The sequence below is a fragment of the Pseudonaja textilis genome, chromosome 1 (assembly GCF_049901715.1).
Source record: "Pseudonaja textilis isolate UNSWEBS1 chromosome 1, rPseTex1.2, whole genome shotgun sequence".
Lineage (NCBI taxonomy): Eukaryota > Metazoa > Chordata > Lepidosauria > Squamata > Elapidae > Pseudonaja > Pseudonaja textilis.
In genome coordinates this window covers 308,370,072-308,390,929 of record NC_141990.1, presented here as the reverse complement: position 1 = coordinate 308,390,929, position 20,858 = coordinate 308,370,072, and the positions used below count along the sequence as shown (strand labels likewise).

Below are 20,858 nucleotides of genomic sequence, written 5' to 3'. Positions count from 1 at the left end.
TCCCCAATACCCAATGTACAAGGTTGAACTAATACTGTCTCTCTCTGATAGCCCTGGCTAGCAACTATGTCAACCAATAATTTCCACGCCCACATCACCAATAAAGGAGAATATCTGTATGGTGCTCTTGGTGTTCTCTAAGCTTGCAGACATCTCATTTCTCAAACTAGGTAACATCATCAGTGCTAATAAGTAATGGCATTTGCTCTTAGTTTATATTCTAGTGGCTTTCCCAGTCAGTGTTGATCAAAGAACCTCTAAGACCATCCCCACCAACAGTGACAGGGCAAGTCACTAGAATATAAACTGAGAGCACAACCCATTTCTTACTAGCAATGATGATGTTACCTAATTTGGATACTCAAACATCTGCAAGAAAACACCAAACTCAGAAAGCACCAAGGACTCCCCATGTTGCTTTCTCTCCTTCTGCTGACCCACACAACCACACCAGCCTGGCCACAAAACCCATGTGCCACAATATTCAACAAGTAAAAGGGAGCACTGCATTCACAAATCACACAAAGGACTATTGCCAAAAGTGATCAGCACTGCATTTTAATACTATGAATAGGCCAGAATTTGGAGGGAGAAGACAACAGCAAATTGCATATGATTTACATACATGTACATATACATATTTGGATAAACACATACTTACATGAACATACATAAGTGTAGTAATATAAAGGCAGTAAGGACAAGAGAGAGTTCACAAAAATTATAAATAGGATTCACTGAGCCAAAGGATCTCAATACATTAAGGCCACAAAGAGAACAAGCCACTTGGAATTTCCTTTTTTCCAGGCAAAGGAATGGAAATCGACTTCTTTGCATCCCTCATGCACTTTCAAACTAGGCTAGAGAGGAAGTAGTGCTATTAAGGATGCATCCAGGTACCAGTTAAGAGGTATGTCAGAAGGATTGCATGGTAAGGAGGGAGGGAGGGAGGGAGGGAGAGAGAGAGAGATGTAGCTATTTCCTCTTCCTGTTTCAAGCACATGTGCAATGAGTTGAACTTTCCAGACTGATCAAGTCACTGGCTTCTCCCAACTTTCACAGTGCAATTTTAGGCCTTTTGAGACATTACAGTGCAATTTGTACAATAACCTAGAGGGACGTAGTGTACAAATCAAAGGTGTTTAGGCTCAAAATTTCAGTTAAGCCAGAAAGTTGCTTTGAATCTCCCAGACAATAAAACAGGGAAAATTCAGATGTGCTTCTTGAAGGAAAGACAAGATCTGCCAATGAAGACATTTTTTTTTTTGCAAATATCTACATATGCCTGTGACTGATCCATAAGAATTAAACAGAGACTTTGTTGGATGGATCCAAAGCATCTGCCAAATCCAAGGATGGGCAACCTTTTTTAAAGCCTGAGAATTATGCTATAATGCCCTTCTGCCACTGGGGACCACAGGAAATTTGGCTAATGATGTTGTGACCTCACCAGAGTCTATGGCGGTGGTTTCTTTTTCATGATTTGGGGGAACTGGCAAGTTAAGAAGGAAAGCCACCCAACTGGCCTTTTAAAGCGCTCTCCAAAATAGGAACATTGGCTGGTTCCTAGGAGAAGCAGAGTTTCAAAGGATGCAAGGGGTACTTTAAACCTCTGCATTTGCCTCACAAAAAACCCAACAGCCAATTCCGCCCCCTCACAAATAAACCTTAAATATTGTCTCTGCCAATGCTGCAAAAGTCTCATCATCTCATCTCAGCAGTGTCCACAGGTTGTGGGCGGGTGGGGACACAAAATCTGCAAGATCCTTGCCATTTTGTATGTGAATGCACCAATCCATATGCAAAAGGTTTGGGTTGGGATAAATCTGCCATTGTGCAATTTTTGACCCACACCGCCTCCATCCTTGCTTTCCAAAGTCTCTAACCGAAGAAGCCAAGAAGCAAAAACGGCAAGCGGGCAGTGGCTAACTCTTGTTTCAATCAGGTCTGGCTAAGAAGGCAGCCTTGTCCAATAGACAACAGTGAAATGAGCATTTCACATAAAGTAGGAGTGAGTCTGATCCCATCTTTCTCTAATTAGAGTGGTTATAAAACTTTCTTTAATGTGTTTTCCATTCAGAAGGCAATTATTGAGATCAGTTCCAGTAAGCGGCTTTTCATGACATTCCAGTTACACAAGAGGGAAAAAGGCAACTTGACCTACTTTGGACACCACACAAAATGTGTTTGTAGAAAACCAGGGTTGCTGTGCTCACAACTCCCACGTGGATCTTTCTCAAGCTCTCATATGGTGAAGGAAGAAAATGACCAAAACCAGAATTATTTATTTCAGAAACCTTTGCTGGCCAATATTGTGTTTAAGACTGTGATGGAGCTTAGGAGCAAAAGGTGAGTGGGGTTATATCGTGGAAGAGTAGCGAGATGGGGAGGGGCTGTTACAGCAATATGCCTATTATAGAGCTGGTATAGCAGTGTTCATGTATCCTGTATCAAATTGCAGGAAACTTTGCCTTCATGTTTAGCCATCATAGCTCTAAGAGTCATAAACAGAAATCAGGTGCCTGCAACTGTAGGTTGCCCATCCTGGGTTTAGAAAGAAGCCTAAAACTGAAATGTGGAAATGAAATAATGCCCACTGCCTTAGAAGGCAACATTTGTTAGAAAGGCATCATTGGTTGGAGTTTCTGCATGGTATAAATATGCTTAAAAACCTGCATATCCTGCCATGGATCCAACAGTAACCCATTTAAGAATTGCATGTTGAATTCTGCTCCAAGACAATTTGAGTTAATGCAGCAAAGAAATAAATGCAAAGGGATCCTGAACCAAACATCTGGAAATAAGGAGCTCTGTGCCAGGCACACCTCCTTCTCTCCTACTACGCCTGAGCAAATTATATTATGCAAGTTGTCTCAACAACATGGAATTCTGGATGTTGATTTGGTAAGCCTGAATTCGGCTGAGCATTTTGGCATTTTCATGGGCAGAACTGAGATGGGCAGATCCTTCAAAGATCTTCACACAAACAACCAGAACCCACTGGAGCTGCGCAGACTCTCTGCTTCATGATCTAAATGTCTGATTTTCCCTTCCGATTATGGGAACTTGCCAAGAGCCACAGGACAAGAGGTAGCAGTTGCTAACTCTGCCAAAGAAACAGAGTCTATAATATTCTCCAGTATCCAGGAGGGGATCAGGAACGTTTTTCCAGAGATCCTTGTGTTTTTCCTCCACATAGTTTTAGCTTACAAAATCACTTCTGAACAGGATACGGTAAAAAGACAAATAGAAAAACTGAAGACAAATAAGGAATTGGCTGCTAAAAACAGCCTCCCAATATCCTTTATTCCATCTTTGTCTGAAAACTGATTCTGTTCAAAATGTTCCTGTCAAGCCCTGTTTTAACAAAGATGCAGAATCTCAGGCTGGAGCTGGTCTGAAATTGGCACCAAGTTATTGTAAACAATGTAGGGCTGACATCCAAGAAGTAACTTAAATCATTTTTACTTGAATGCAAGTCCTGAAAATAGTCCAGTATAGAATATACACCATGTGGTAATATCCACAGTATAGTCACAACCTACACTGAACAGAAATCATGTGGTAAAAAAGTTTACTATAGTTTACTAAAAGAGAACATCCAAATCAGTTCCATATAAGGGAAAAATACAATGCTCCAATCCTATCAAAGTGTAATAAATCCTGGATTCCTGAGGGCAGCCCTATCCTCCTCCACGATAATGTCTTCCAAATGAGTTGAAACTACAACTCCCAGAATTCCTAACATGCTTGGAGACGTAGACCCAGTTTATGCAGGAGGGCTGAGTTTGTCCATAGTTCTGCTCCTATCAGAACGGAAAGAAAGGAATTCCATTTTGTATCTTGTCCCATCAGTGAAACAAATGTCAGGCAAATTATGACTTACGTTTTCTCTTCAATGCCAGAGTTTTTGCCATATCTTTTTTGTTTAAACAACTCTTGTCCAGCAAAACCAGTTGCTATCCAGTTCCCTGCATTATGATAAAATTAACACAAGTATCTCAAGATATCAGACCCTGGGTCTTTCAGAACTAAAATTATAAAAAGTTATATTACTCTTATAATTATAACTATTATACAGTATATAACTATTATATCAGTAATGAACACAACAATTCAACCACTCCAAAACAAGGGTTCTAGATTTTCCTTCCCTCTCTAAGAAGGCCCATAATTTCCATTTCATCAATGGAAATTGCTAGAAGGAATTTGACTTCTACTTTTCTGCGACTGGAGAGACATCTGAGCAAAGGCAATGGAAACTCATCCACGAGGAAAATGGGGCCAATTTCATTCGTAAGAAGTAAAAGAAATTACAAAAGTGAAGAATTGGGCTAGCTGCAACTGAAATACGAAATAGAGGGCCAAGCGAGTGGTGGTACAAGTTGGTCTGAAACAAGGAACAGGAATGAATGAAAATGAATGAATGAATGAATGAATGACCCCCTAATCATGTGGGAAGGAAGTAACGCCCTCTCTTTAACATCTAGACTATGAAAAAGCCGCTAATTCCTTTGTCCATCTTTCTTGACCTTCGAAAAAGGATGGAGAAATTTTCTGGACATTAGGGCAAAGAGTTTCTCCGTCTCAGTGAGGATATGTCCTTCAAGCACTTCAGATGACTTGGACAAAAACAACCTGATTAAGCCCACACAAAAACACATAGCCACTGCATGACATTTGCCTTAAGACAGTCACGTAACATAGATTGAGAAAATATTTCTGGGACCTTTACGCTCCAAAGACACAAGGAACCATATGAGCAAAGAAACTACATGATGGAACTTACCACCAATACCGTAAAACTTCAGAAATGTTAAAGTGACTGTTACTTTTCCAAAAAGAGAAGGAGCAACACAAACAGCAAAAGATTCAACATCAATGCTAGAGAAGACAGTCCAGGAAGGAAAATTGATGGCACATTTTTAGCTACGGATGAGCGCTAAAAATTCTTCACGTGTCTTTGGGTCTTCTCGGAATACTCCAAGCATGGTGCTGGTTACAGTCTTACTGTTCATTTTCTGAACCCCTCGCATCACCATACACATGTGCCTACAGAAGGAAAAGACAGGGGAAAAAATCCAATAGAAATATTTTTAACGAAAGAAAATAGCCTGTCTCTTTCTGCTGCAAAAAAACAGCAGAAGCAGGATAGAAAACTTTAGCTGCGCAATTGAAATCAAATTCGATCTTGATTTCAGTATAATAGCTTGCCAATTATTTTTAAAAAATCAAGCCCTCAATATTTTCACTCTCATTGATATTTTCACTTTTATTGATGATTAAGCCATGATATTCACTGAGGTAACCTGTAATACTGCATTGTAACCACTGTGCCACTATGGCTCATAGATGATATTGATCAGTGTTGGCGAACCTTTTCAGCACTGAGTGCCAAAATGGGAGAGTGCGCGCAGGGGAATGCCAAAAACCGGAGTAGCACGCGCGGGGGGGGGGGAGTGCCAGAAACTGGAACAGCAGATCCCCACCATGCACAGAGGGGGGGAAGAGCACCAGAAACTGGAACAGCAGCTCCCTGGCACAAATGTATGTGCCAGGAAGCTGAGCTTTCGGTTTCCAGCACGTGCATGTGTGCCAGCTAGCTGGTCTTTAATCACACATGCATACCAGAAACAGGAAGACCAGGTAGCCAGCACAGACCAGCTGGCTGGGGCACATGCACACCCTGGAACCCAGAAGAGCAACGGGCGACGGCTGGCATGCCTGGAGAGATGACTCTGTGTGCCACTTCCGGCATGCATGCCATAGGTTCACGATCACAGAGAGAGAGAGAAGGAGAGAGAAAGAGAAATAGGATAGATAGATGATAGAGATTATATGTAGTTCTTATAAATACATGCCAATTGCCAAGTTTCAAAATTTTGATCACATGACTGGGGAAATGCCGCAACAGTTGTGTGAAAACCAGTCATAAGTCACCTTTTTCAGTGCCATTGTTACTTCGACCAGTCACTAAACAAATGGTTGCAAGTTGAGGACTATCTGTATAGAAATTGAACAGTGAAAACTCTCTCTCTCTCTTTCTCTCCATTTCCCAGTTGAATTCCCTCACTCTTTGGACACATTACAAATTTTGCGTCAACTTACGTTGCCTCAATCACCACCCCAACTCCAGCGGGCTGCAAGGCTTCCGTGATGGCAACAGCGATTTGTTTTGTGAGGCGCTCCTGAACTGCAATGAAGAGGGGAAGAAGAAAAATGAATATCCTGTTCAGGAGAGAATTTCTTAAAGCCTCAGCTCATTAAAGATTAAAAATTGTAAGTTTTAATCATATTTTCATGGCCCACAAAGTCTACGGATTAAGGAAGTGCCGGAAGTCTCCTTAACGGAAAGAAGTCTGTCAGAGTCCAGACAAGAAGCAAATCTTTCCCACTTTTAAAAGCAGATGCTGACCTCTGTAAACGGAAAACCACAGCCCAGGTGGTCCTCGACTTACGACTGCAACTGGGACAGGATTTGCGATCATACAACAATTATGGCATGGTTGAGGCACCTACACACAAGATTCAATTTTAGTCATTAAGTCGTTAAGCGAATCACCATGGTTGTTAAGTGAATCCATAGCCATAAGTGCAAACCTATTCTTCCAAGTAGGCGTTTTTTGTTGGAAACCAACAAAAAAAGTCACAAGTTGTTGTCATGTGACCACTGAAAGTAGTTATAAAGGCGAACCGGTTGCCAAGCAGCCGAATTGTGGTCACGTGATTGGGTGGCACATCTTACAACAGCCAGAAAGTGCTTTACAGGCCATAAAACATCTGTTCCAGGTCTGTCATAATGTCAAACAGTTGTTAAGCGATCGTCGTAAGTTAAAGATTACCTACATCTGAAGACAGGGCCCCCTGAAAGCAAAGCAGAAAAAGATCCCGGAGGATGCAGAGCCACCTTGTGATGAGAGGTTGGGCAGGAGATTTCTTATTGGCTTACGTTCAGGCCTCTTCATCAATGTTTACTCTGCTTGTATGATTATACATTATGAAATGCAGGGGAACATATTCCCTCAACACTGTTCAACTATTTACAAATAATATTACTGTTAATCTTCTCACCACTCCTTATCACCCATCCCCTCCCACTTGACTGTTTCCTAGTATGATTTGATTGTTGATTGTACCCTACGACTATCATTAAATGTTGTACGTTATGATTCTTGATTCTTAACGAATGTACTTTTTCTTTATGTATATTGAGAGTATTTACACCAAGACAAATTCCTTGTGTGTCCAATCACACTTGACCAATAAAGTATTCTATTCTATTTATTGGCTGGCCATGTTATCAAGTTAAAATACATATTTCTGTAGATAATGTATATTTACAAATCCTTTCAAATAGAAAGTTGGCTTATCTAGAAGCTAGGCTAGAATGCTTCTCACTGATGAACATGCCATGGTACTTATTATCATTGTTATTGTTTGCTGTCCAAAGTAAATTCCTGAGATGGGTGGCTGAATGAATGAATGAATGAATGAATGAACGAGCTCCATGATTATGGAACTTCCTGTGTAGTGGGATATACCAGTAATAAATTGTTCACAGTACATTCATGCCTTCTTTTCTTAATAGTCACAGCTGATTAATAGCCCTTTGATATTGCACAGCAAATTCTATTAGAATGTAAAACATACATTTCATTAGGTGAAACACAAAAGATTGTTACTTGCCTTGTAATCGTCTACTGTATATTTCCACAATCCTAGAAAGAGAAAAAAACCCAATGCATTCCATTAAGATTACTCCAGAAAAACAATAATGATAAGTCTAGGACAGTACTTCCCAAACATTTACTCAAAACCACATATAAGAAAACCTTAGTGAACTTTGAGGATCAGTCATTAGTCCCTTCCTTCAGCACTGTTAGAACTTCGATTGGATACTGTACAAATGGTTGTAACTAGAGGACTCTCTAGTTTATAAAAACAATATCACTGAGTGATCTTTATGTCATTTCAACAAATTACTATTGGTAATTTCATCAATTGTCTTAATAGGAATATCTGGGAAGTTTTTTAAAATATGTTTTAGTACCCACAGCAATCTTTAAATCAATTTAAATGTCCCTCTTGTGATGGGGATAAATTTGGGTATCATTACCCAAAGGAGAAAAAAAAACACATTTGCTCAATTTTGGGTAATTTACCAAAATTATGAGTTGAAATGTACTTCTTAAGATGGAAATCTCTGAGAGACCACTCCAATCACCAATTCAGCCTCTTTGATCTGCCAGAATCCAGTCTGCATTTGCCTGTTGGCAACTAGGCTTTTGCAGAGAGTTCCTGGGGTGATCCAAAAAAACCCCAGGAGGATATGAAAATAAACAATCCTTTTTACTGTTACAGTTTAAATCAGGGGTCCCCAAACTTGGCAACTTTAAGGCTTGTGGACTTCAACTCCAGCCATCTGGAGAATTCTGGGAGTTGAAGTCCACAAGTCTTAAAGTTGCCAAGTGTGGAGACTTTTGGTTTAAACAAATGGGATGGGCAAGATACTGTTGTTTTATGCTAATTTTCACCTTTTTTTTCAAGACCTGCAAACTATACCATCGTTGTCGTTAGAAATTTTAGCACAAGGGATCTAGTAATAAAGTATCCTGAGATAGAATGACAGAACTTGCCATACAACTCTCAACATGGGATGTGATGCTACCAGACATAAGCTCTTCTAAGTCCTGATTCTTGTAATAGAAGAATTAAGGTCATGCTTCAGCCCTCCTGTGAAATACAGTAGATGCAATTGGCTTTCTTGATCTGGGAGATTATGTTTGGCCAACAGCCATAATAAGAAGTGCTCCTTAGTGAGTTGGCCAAGTTTGCTTCTGGAACAATCTCTTTTAGCTTACTTGCCAATCTAGTAAAACAAGGCTTTCAAAAAACAGTTTGAACAGTCTGCCTTGCTCTAGGTTTCTACCAACTGGTTGCCAGCAGGCTTCAGTTGCTTGATGGTAGAAACTTCCCAGAATAATTCTGTCCTGTTTTCTACAGCCCTTTAGATGTTAGGAAGATACTCTATTATGGATATCATGGCTCCCTACAGTCTTCCAAATATTCCCATAAGCTTTTCTTATAAGCTTTTCTTATCCTCTTCATTGCTGTCCTCTGGACACATTAATTTATCAATATCCTTTCTAAAATACAGCGTCCAGAACTGAATACAATAGTCTAGACTAGAGTCAGACTTACCAATACTGAATAAAGGTAATAACTTCATCTTGACATTATACAGTACTTTTGTTGACATAACCTAGTGTTGCTTCTGTTTCTTTTGCAGCTGTGTCTTACTATTAGCTCCAAAGTTACTTTCATGTGTATGTCAGCTCAATAAAGTCTCTATCACCTTATTTTATGCCCTGCACTACTGAAGCACTTTTGTTCCTGTTGAAATACTCCGGGACCTCAATACCTATGTGCGCTTCCTTCACACACAGTGTTACTTTCTGATCTATTCCTATTCTATAACTTACACTCTTCCACCTCTTGTATTTCATTCTTGAGTTTCATCTCCCCAAGAAAAAGAACATTCTTCCCAAAAGCTATTGATGCATAAACATTAATGACAGTGAAATACGAAAAGTGACAAAATCTGGGTGGCCATCTGTCCAACTTTATACAAGACAGTTCTCAATTCCAAGAGTGTTCAGTCCAAATTATATTAATAAAAGTGAACAAAATTGCCTATCAATGGGGTCACAACCCCTGGACTGCAGACTGAGCACAAGGTGCAAGATTTTCCCAACACTGTTTTTCTCAGTTTGGTAAGATATATTGCTAATAAGATCAAAGCAATGGTTTCTAAATGCAAATTGTACTCAGATCTTAACTTCTTGGTTTAGAGATAAAGTTTCTACTTTTTTGGCAACAGAATATATACAAATTTTCTCTATATGCAAATGCCTGGCCTCCTCCAGCTGATACAAGATAAGAAGCAGCTCCTCACAGAGATTCAATTTCCTTTATCATTAACTTGAGCAATGTATTGATTGGTAAACAGGGAAAGAAAACAATGTTTGCCGTGATTCACAGACAGAAAGAAAATCATCAGATGTGAATGACAAATCAACATTAAAGTCCTTACTCTGCTGCTACAATTTAGAGATAATTGGGGCGGCCACCCTAGCAATACTAATCCATTGATTTGTCCTGCCAATACCATCCAAAACAGAAGGCTGATAACAGATTTCAAATAAATTCCCCCAGATAAAAAACAAATTAAGATGGATGAGGCACCATGTAATATTTTCAACATTTACTAACGCAGGCAGATAAAAGACGCCAATTATTACACAAGCAGCCCTTGTGTAAGTCAATAGATATGAGGCAAGCAAATCACAAATGTCAGAATGCCAGGTTTCCATTGATGTGAGAAGAAGCAGATCTCCAACAGATCACATGATCAAAATTCAAAATTTACAATGGCTGCAACATTCTGGGGGTCACATGATCACCACCTTCCAACCTTCCCAGGGGCTATCAACAAGCAAAGTCAATGAGGGTAAGCTGGATTTATTTAACAACTGTATGATTTGCTTTAAAACGGTGGCAAAAAAAGGGATTGTAAAATCAGATGCAAGTCACTTAAAACCTTATTACTTAATGACGGAGATTCCATTCCCAATTGTCGACATAAGACAAGAATTATCTATAGGCAGCCTGGTTGGATTAACCAATATGGTCCAAGATCATCTTAACAATAGGGTGATAAATGTAGCTCCTTCTTTCTATATTATATAACCATAGTGTGAACTAAGAACCTCTATTCATGTTTTTTGGGCAGGATTCCCAACAGTTGATACCATTCTACCAAGGAAGATACAGATGGACAATGACGATAGTCTTCTTTGCTTGGAAAGAATTTCCAAAACAGATTCCAAAAGCAACTGATAGAGGGGAAAAAAATCAGAGGGGAATTTCTTTTCCTGATAACGTGTTTGTCTACACATATCCCTTTTCTCCATATGCAATTGCATATGCCTCTAAAATGTTGTACAAATTTGTAAACTGCCCAGAGTCACTCTGAATCAGGCAGCATATAAATTTAATAATTATTAATTATTACGATTGCTGTTGTCATTGCTGTACAACTGCACTTTAGTTTGCTGGAAGCTTTAAAAATCACCAAACATTATTCCTTCAGAGGGGGGTACTTAGTTCGTTTCACATGCTTTAGTGAGCTCTACAGTTTCACTCTGCGGATGGGACAGCCCTGATTAAAAATGAAATTGGTGTCACGCAAATTTGATAAGAGAAATAAATCAATATAAATAAACCTGCATCATTCTTATAAAGGCTCGGTAGAATGAGCCGCCCATTTTCCCACTCCTAGTATCACCTTTACTCTTTTCATTCCCATTTCCTCAATCAAAGAGCAAGTCGTGGGGGAGAGGAAACTATCCAGGTTTAGCAGGCTGGTGCCCACTAAGAGCCCGTCTTGTTCCCTGGGTGCCCTCCTCCTTCTGCTAGTCTGTGCAAGAGGAGAAGGCAAAGTTCAGGATGAAAACATGCTGCTGACCTACATGAACTGCAGAGTACATATATATCCAACGCACTTTCAGTCTATTTCACAATTACCACCCCAGTGACAAGAGTTCATACAGCATCCTAAACCAGTGGTGTCAAACTCAATTTCATTGAGGGCAGCATCAGGGTTATGTTTGACTTTGTGGGGAGGTGGAGATGTGTGTGGCCAGGGTGGGTGTGGCCAGCTTGATGTCACTCATGTTGGTGGCGCCTGTGGTGGCCCAACCGCTCTGCCAGCAAAAACGAGCTCCCCAGCTGTGTTTTCGGCTGCGACGACTTCCTGTAGCCCTCTGCCAGCAAAAACGGAGCTCGGGAAAGCTGCCTGCAGCCCCCACAAGCTCTGTTTTTGCTGGCAGAGGCACCGGGGGCCAGTCCTTTTTCAGGTTGGTCCCGCGGGCCAGATATAAGCACACTGCGCAGGCCTCGAGTTTGACACCCCTGTCTTAAACCCTAAATCTGGGCTAATAAAATACAGTTCCTGTAATCACATAGCATAGTATTGCCCAGACAAACAACATTATGGCTTGGCTTGCTAGTCTGGTTTATTCAACATGTGACAATGGCTATAATCCCAGGGTCACAAACTATATCCAACCTCATTTTAATCTAACTTTGAGTGTGGTGGAAATCCATCCCTTTACTTAGAGTTTGTATGCATTCTCTCCTGCCAACAAGTCTTAGTTCAATAAAATAATAGAATTATTCTTAATCTGACTTGAACATTAAATCAGGATTCAAAATAGATGGGATTATGAGGGGCTCATGGAGAGACCTCTGTTTTTCTTATTAATGCCAAATGTTTGTGTGCAAGGATAGGGGAAAAATAAGATTGATTGGCTCTTGTAGAATGGCCTTTCTATGCAGGGAGAAAAAGGAATCTGAGATTGTCCTTAAATCTGCCACTTTTTCTTCTGTAAAAGAAGTCTGCCTCGTTACCAGAGGAGATGGGAGATGCACAACCATCAAAAAGGAACTGCAAAATCCCCTACCAAGTTTCCTGCAATTGTATGGTAACAAACAGGTTCCTATTCGCTCCTTGATCACCCATCTACTATAGGTATACAACAGTAGTGAGATTCGAATTTTTTTTACCACCGGTTCTGTAGACTCGGTGGGTGCGTTTTGCGCTTCTGCAAAGAGTTTTCTACAGACCTTCTCTTGCAATCCTGCACTCTCCTATGTGTTAAACAGCTGATGTGAGGCAATCACTGTGCCACACAAAGCAGCTGAGCTTCAAAACCAGGAAATAAAGGTCAGAATAGAGCCGGGGCCAGCGGGCAGGCCCAGCAGCTGATCATCGGATCAACTGGTTACTCACAGATGATCCTCAGAGCTACTGGTTCAGCCAAACTGGGCCAAACCAGTAGGATACCACCCCGGTATACAATCTTCTCACTCCACAATGGTGGGTCTGCAACTTGTCATTAAGACACGCACCAGCGTGGAGTTGTGGTTAAGGTGTTGGACTAGGAGCAAAGAAACCCAGTTGTAGTTTATTTTCAGCCACAAAACCTCACTGTGTAACCTTGAACCAATCACTCCCTCTCAACCCATCTATTGTAGTTATGGGAATAAAACAGGTCTTGTAGTTAAGTACATTAGGGAAGTTAATTTTCCAGTAAAATGGCCATTCTTCCAATTAAAATGTAGTTTTGCCTCCAAGCTACATGATATTTATGAGACAGATAAATACTTCCAAAAAACTGAATCATAACTGCTTATGCTTGTATAGTTCTTGATCCCTGCAGGATACCATGAAGCATATAAGGTCAAATTTAACTGAGACAATTAAAACAGAAGGTCATAGTAGAGAAAAAACAGATTTTGTCAGACTACACTGTGAATGGAGGATTTAATATTTCAAAAAAAAAAAATGCCTTTCCCGCTTATCATCTGATGCTAAGAAACATGATCTTGAATTCTTCTGTAAGAATTATTTTTAACTCCCATCTTAAATCTGACCACCTACTTTTATAAACAACCCCCTTGTCTAAACAGAGAAGCTAAAATCATCTCTGAAATGCCCAAGAATTTCTGTAATTCAGTGTTAACAACATTGGACTAGGGAGTATGAATTGGCATAAAGTAGTTTCTTATTTTTATAAACTGATAACCAACCATGGAGAATGTTTTTGATTAGAATTCTTCCTGCTTGAGTTAATCATGACATATTTAACAAGGAGGTAAAGAAGGTGTGGTTAGTTTAGCTCCATATTAGATATCTGGACCAATATATTTGGATGGTGGGGTCCTTAGTGTTCTCTGAGTTTGGTGGCTTCCTTGCAGACATCTCATTACCAAACTAGATAAGCTGGAGCTGTTTACCACAGACAAAGTTAAACATCAGATCTTGGATTGACAGGTTAAAGCTCTTTGTCTACCATTTCCAAGGCATTAAACAAGGCACTCTCCCAAGGATTTTCATAAAGCAAGGCTCTGGTACACCTTATACGTGAACCCGCTCTGATATGAAATCATTGTAAGTGGACCAAAATCACTCAGATGATTTTTATGTGTAAGACAAAAGTAGATCACCGTTGGCCTGAAGACACATCAATATCACATCAAATATCATATTGGGGGCATATTGCAAAATTAAATGGAACCAAGACCCAAAGGAGTTTAAGAATAAAATTATTCTTATTTACTACTTCTCCACCTAAGGCTTCTTATTCAACTAGGCCCATGATGGCAAACCTATGGCACACATGCCACAAGAGGCACACAGAGCCATTTCTGCCAGCATGCAAGCTGCAGGCAAACTTGCCTCACTGCGCATGCACGCGCCTGACAAGTGATTTTCGGTGGGTTTGAGGCCTCCCAAAGGCTTGAGGAAGGCTTCTGCAGGCTTTTGCAGGCCGAAAACTAGCCCCGTTTTGTCACTTCCTGCTTTTCTGAAAATACCAGAAGTAATGAAATGGGGCTAGTTTTCAGCTTGCAGAAGCCTTCCTCAAGCCTCTGGGAGGCCGAAAAAGGTTTCAAACCCACCAAAAATCAGCTGTGAGGCGTAGTGCAGGTAAGGGGGTGATGGTGGGTCGGGATTGCACACACAAGCATAGGGGGTGGTGGGGCACGCATTGCCTTCTGGGTGCTGGCACGCGAGCACGAGCACGCAAGCGACATGCACAATTTTTGGCACAGGAGCCCAAAAAGGTTAGCCACCACTGAACTAGGCACTAACCAAATATTTTCTGCCTAGGGGACCAGTCCTCTTCCCCTAAAGCTTCTATCTGTTGTGAGAGGATTCTTCCTCTTCAGGGTAAAACAGCAATGGATCCACCTATTATCAATCTTGGGAATCAAACATGAGGCTTGGGCTTTCCCATGTGAGGCCCTTAAAAGATACTGGGCCTCAATTCATAATTCTAATAGAGCTGAAATCTAAAATCCCCACAATTACAGCTCTTCACTTCCCCAGAACCCAATTTGATTTGTTTTTTTTTTAACATCTCTATCAATCATCTTCAGCAACACCAACCCTCCTCACTCTCTTTTACATTGTGACCCTTCCCCCTCTCTTCTAGTGTGATTAGCTTACTGGAACCTAAAGAACAACTGAATTAAATAGCTCAACATTTTGCATATAGTTGAATCTGGGAATCATTTCCTTTACTTTATCTCTACCTCTGTCTCTATATCTTTATCTCCTTCAAGTCAGTTTAGACCAAGGGTCTTCAAACTTGGCAAGTTTAAGACTTGTGGACTTCACTCCCAGAATTCCTGAGCTAACATGACTGGAGGAAGAATTCTGGGAGTTGAAGTCCACAAGTCTTAAAACTGTCAAGTTTGAAGACCCCTGGTTTAGACTCCTGGTGACTATATGAGCAAACCATGCCCTTTTCTCAGCAACATTGTTGGAAGTGAGTTGCTGTTGCCATTACCTTTATCTTAGGGTTAAAAAAAACGACTGTACCAAAATCACCCAGCTAGCTTTGTGCCTAAGGTAGAATTAGAACTCACCACCTCCCGTTCTCTAGCCCAATGCTTTCATACTAGTTTTACTTTGGTTACCTGCAGTTAAATAAGTCGCATTACTTTAAGTATTTGTTTTACTTACCTTGCAAGCTTGCTGAGCCCAAGGACTTGTTTGTTGGGAAGATAACCTATATGCACCTAGGCAGAAGGAGAACAAGTCATTAAACAAAGTTCAGGACTTATTGACCTGGGAGATTCATGCATGTGCACCCATGCCATGTCATACATGACCCAGAAAGTAGCTTTTTAAAAACAGGTGAGTGAGTGGAGCAAACATGCATGCAGTTGTGTAAGTTTTAAAAGGTCAAGGATAAATAAAAATCCAACATGCTTGTGAACTCACTTCCCACTTTTTTCCTGTCTTTCCTGTAAAGAATAGAAGATGCAATCAGAAATATTTCACAGTTTAGTATTTATTAAGCTTATTGAAAAAGCCAAGAGTGACTACGTAAGTCCTAAAAATAGCAATGAAAGTATGGAAATATTTCCTAGCTTGAGATCAATTTGAAAATCTGCTAAATCAAAAATAAGTGGGATACAGTACTATACATTTCCTATCACATGACTAAACGTGGTGCATCTGAGCTGGTAGCCCAGGAAAAAATGCTTTCTTTAGTAGTTCATTATATTTATGGACTTTTTAGCAAATCTGATAAAGAAAAGGATGCAAAGATGGGAAATGCAGAAGGCAAAAAATCTTAGAAACAATAAATGAAGCAAAGAGATCACTGAAGGGAGAAGTGGATAGCTTCTGACCTTATAGCTACCTGTAACCTTTGGCCTCTGTTTAGTCTTCTAATAAAAACAATCTGTTCCACTGCTCAGCAACCAAGGAAAAAAGATGACTTAAATAAGAGAGAAAAAAGAGTATGCCAAAAGGAGGAAAATGGGTGGCCTTATTCATTTTTGGCTGTGGCCCTAATTCTATTGCTTTTGCCCTATCTGCTATATGATGTGACCCTTTGACCCTGCAGCCCTGGATAACAAATGATGCTCATCAGTGGCTTAGGGGCAAGGCTAATGATTCCTCCCATCTGTTGTGGTTAGCACAACACACCTGAAGGCAGCAGGTGCAGATGGCTGAGGAGAGCGATGACTCTGATGAGGGGCCAGGACCATCGGGGAGTGGACTGCTGCCTTCAGAGATTGTGGGGGCTGGCAGCAGTGACAAGGAGATTCCCGAGGAGCCTGTGCCAAGTGCAGCACAAAGGATTACTCGGAGAAAAGAACAGTTACAGTAGCACAGGCGACTCGGGAGTAAGGATGCAAGGTAATGGCCCCTCCCTCAAGAGGATAAAAGCCAGATTTGGAAAAGCATTTTTTACAGACAGCAAAGAGGCTCTTAAACTCAACTGGTGGACATCTTAGTTCGTGTTTGGAGAATTTTGTAAATTAGTTATTATCTCTGGGTTTTTGGCAGCCTTGACAAACACCTTGGCAAGACTCTTTCTTGTTGGAGCTAATTAGTGGAAAGCAGCCATCAGAACAGAATTCATTATTAAACCTTGAAAGGTGGGGACTGCTGCCTTTGTCTGTGTTTGCTCTTTGGGAACCTGGTTGGGTCAGAACACCATCTGGCTACAAAGGATTTCAGAGATAACTAGAAGTGCTATTCAGCCAGTTCACACTTACTCGGGAGAACCGTTAGCAAGAATTTGGTGTGGGTCGCTGAACCGGTAGCAACATCTAGCTGGCCACACCCCCAACCCGGTCGCCCAGTTTCCGCTCACTCACTTGCCCTGCCCACCTGATGCTCACTGCCCCAGTTTAAAGGAGGACTGCTCCCCCACCCTAGCCATGCTTTTTCAAGCAACCACTTGAAAACACACGACTGTGGGGAGAACAGCGGTCCATTAACCTGCAAAACTGTTCCAAGGCTGGATTCTTCATGGACACTAGAAGTATTGCTTCCCCTTGTGAGAAAAGTGCCTGGAGCGAGAGGGAAAGAACGCTGGGGGAGGAGAGGGAAATCCAGCCATGGGGAAGTTTGCAGGAGCTTCAAAGGCAAGTCCGTTTACCTGCAGAACTTCTCTAATGCTGGATTCACTTCCCCTTGTGAGTAAGGTGCCTGGAGTGAGAGGGAATGAAGGCTGACAGGTGTGTGTGTGTGTGTGTGTGTGTGTGTGTGTGTGAGAGAGAGAGAGAGAGAGAGAGAGAGAGAGAGAGAGAGAGAGAGAGAGAGAGAGAGAGAAAGAAAGAAAGAAAGAAAGAAAGAAAGAAAGAAAGAAAGAAAGAAAGAAAGAAAGAAAGAAAGAGAGAAAGTGTCATGTGTGTGTGAAAGAGAGAGAAGAAAAGAAAGGAAGGGAGGAAAAGACAGAAAGAGACAAAGAAAGAAAAAGGAAGAAAAAGAAATAGGAAGGGAGAAAGAGACAGAGAAAACTCTGTGCTATTATTTTTAATTGTATTATTTATCATGTGTTAATATTTTACACTGTCCCTACACCTAAAGTGATTCTACTGCCTTTCTTTACCCAGGGCTACCACATATTTTTCAGGGTTTACATGCATTCAATGTCTATAGTCCAGAGCATAAATACATGTGTGTTTAACAGAGTTGAAAGGGAGTTTGGAGGTCTTCTAGTCCAAGCCCCTGCTCAGGCAGGAAAACTGAGGATGCCAAACTCTGAGGAGAAGTCCTGGGAAAGGTGTCAGATTGACACTTAGAAGGGACTTCTGGGGGAACCCTATACCATTTCAGAGAAATGGCTGTCCAGTCTTTTAAAAATTTCCAGTGATTGATCACCCAGAGCTTCTGGAGACAAGCAGGTCCACTGGTTAATTGTTCTCACTGTCCGAAAGTTTCTCCTTAGTTTTAGGTTGCTTCTCTCTTTGTTCAGTTTCCATCCATTGTTCTTGTTTGCCTCCTGGTGCTTTGGAAAATACATCCCCCCACTTTCTTTGTGGCAGCCCCTTAAAAGCCTGTTGCCTATATCACTCCTGAGTAAAGCATGTGAGCCATTTCCTCCTTTCAGTGGTCCATGAAAGTACATCTATAGTATGCAGATAATAAAGTCAAAAAGGGTGAACAACATTTTTACAGAACTTTAGATAAGCTGAGGCTAGGTGACAAGGAATGGCTGGAACGGGAGGGGCCAGGTGAGGCACCCCTTGATGTGAGTGACATTGAGTTGGCCACACCCACCAGTCACATGGCCACCAAGCACGTCCACCCAGTTACATGACCACTAAGCCACACCCACCCAGTCACATGACCACTAAGCCATGTCCACCAAATAAGCCACGGCCACAGAACCGGTAGTAAAAAAATTTGAATTCCACCACTGAAGATAACTCAGTTGTTCAAAGTACCGGTCATATATAAGAATAAAGATTCGTGGGCATCTATAGCCACAATTAACCCTCCAGGAATTAGGGAGCAATATAGCAATTTTGGCTGGTTTTAAGCCAGGCACAAAAAGTCATATAGCTCCAATTTTCCCATATCCAATGCCTGCAAGTTTGAGAGACTAACTCCCGTTGTCTATGCTTTTCATGGCAAATCTTTTCATGGCAAATCTATAGTCCAAATCTTAAGGCCCAAAAAGCTAAACACATTTGGGTTTGGTATATGTTTTCCATTCTACCCAGCAAGGAGTATAAAAACTTTGATCTATTTAACACAAGAATAAAACTAGAATCCTGATTACACTTATTGGATTTCTATGGTTTCTTTGCAGAATGGATCTGGGAAAAATGATGTTGAAAGAGTTAATCTCAGACCATGATACACTTCTCTAATCCATGGCTCTTCGTGTCTAGGGTCTGGACTCCCAGAATTGCTAAGAAATTTGGGAATTGAAGCCCCAATTAAAGAGCACCAGTATAAAATCACTGTCTAGGACTTCCAGTTTGAGCTTCTTCGGCGACAGACTGAAATCTCATCTCTGCGAGGCTTCAATCCGTGCTTGCCGCTGGAGCGCCCCGCGCTGGCTGCTTTTGGGGCTAAGCCACCCCATAGAGGTGGTGAAGAAGGGGGAGACCGCCTGCAGGGTTGAGGAGAGCCGCATCTCTCCTCCCCAGCTGGCCATTACTCCCTTTCCCGAAGGCGGTTGTAGCGGTGGTCAGAAATGGCCACCACAAAGAAGAACTCAACCGGAAAAGAATGTGCAGGAGGAAGATAAGAAGAGAACGTTTTGGTTGACTGGGTCAAACAGCAAAAGCAACAAATAAGGTACCCTGGAATTGAAACTATTAAAAAAAAACAATAACATTGTTCCCTAAGAAGATTTTTTAGCTGCGAAGGAGAGAGAAAGGGGAAAAGATTTGGGGTTTTTTTTCTCCTTTTCCTATACTGACAGCTAAGAGACTTAAGCAAGAAATTGGAAAAAATCCACTTTGACATTAATAGGCATTTAATGCTGAAAATAAAAAGTCAAAGGGATAATAAAGATTTCTGGATAATCAAAAGCTTTTGAAAACAGGAAAGAAGAGGAAAAGAATAAAAGGGCAGGATCTGGAAGGGAGGAGACTGCCTGGAATTAAAAAGAACTTACAGCAAAATCTCAACAAGACTTCCAAAAGATACATTTTAACTGAAATATCGCAATAAAAACCCCAGGAAGAGAAAGTGGAAAAAGAAATACGAAGAAATAACTTGGGACTATTTGGATTACTTGATGATTTCTGGATTTTTGGTTGAATGACTAAAATCAATTGGGTGGTTGTTTAAAACTGTTTTAAAATGGCTCCACTTTTAGAAGAACTGAAAATGGAACTTAAAAAGTACAAAGAAGATGCACAAGAAGGGAGAGATTCTTTTGGCTTCGTATTTCAGTTTTTAGAAATGAAGATTTGGAATTATGAGAAACAACAAGAAATGCCTGCAGAACAAGAAGATTGCGACAAAGAAGCCATCTTTAATGAACAAGTAATCTTAGGTGGGGGGAAAAAAGGAAAGTGGGGAAAGAGAATGGAAAGTTTAAGATTGGGAAAAACAACTCCAAAAAAAAAAATAGAGAGTGAAAAATAAGTATAAAATCAGAAAGCAACAGAAGAGGGAAATGCAGAAGAGAGAATTAGAAGTAGAGAAACAAGGGGGTAAAAGGGGGAGGGAGAAGATGAGAGGGAAGAAAGAAAGGAAAAGAAGTTATAAAGGACAGAAACAAAATATAGAGAAACAGGGCCTATTTAGAAATAATGGGTGAAAATTTAATGGAAAAGGGGATTCTGCAAACGTACAAAAGGTATTGTTATATTAGAAACAGAAATAATTTTAGAAAATATGAAACAATGTATGATTAAAATGTCTGATAAAACAGCTAACGTAATTCAGTGGAATGCTTGCCAATAAATAAATGTAACAAAATGAATATTTAATGATTTACAAAACATATGTGAAGAGAAATAAG

General features: G+C 40.7%; 1 protein-coding gene and 1 long non-coding RNA gene across 2 annotated transcripts in view; one reads left to right on the top strand and one right to left on the bottom strand.

The window, feature by feature from the left end:
- Positions 1 to 537: 537 nt before the first annotated feature.
- GCH1 (GTP cyclohydrolase 1) overlaps positions 538 to 20,858 on the bottom strand; it is a 41,751-nt gene continuing 21,430 nt past the window's right edge. The window contains exons 3-6 of the mRNA XM_026698716.2: positions 15,593 to 15,648; positions 7,687 to 7,718; positions 6,109 to 6,193; positions 538 to 5,052 (exon numbers count right to left, since the gene is read on the bottom strand). Coding sequence (XP_026554501.1) covers positions 4,926 to 5,052; positions 6,109 to 6,193; positions 7,687 to 7,718; positions 15,593 to 15,648 — 300 coding nt within the window. The 3' untranslated portion in view covers positions 538 to 4,925. The remainder of the gene's footprint in view (positions 5,053 to 6,108; positions 6,194 to 7,686; positions 7,719 to 15,592; positions 15,649 to 20,858) is intronic.
- On the top strand, positions 10,378 to 19,940 carry LOC148128293 (uncharacterized). Its single transcript, XR_015741228.1, has 2 exons — positions 10,378 to 10,510; positions 19,188 to 19,940. It is a non-coding gene; the product is annotated as an uncharacterized LOC148128293 (long non-coding RNA).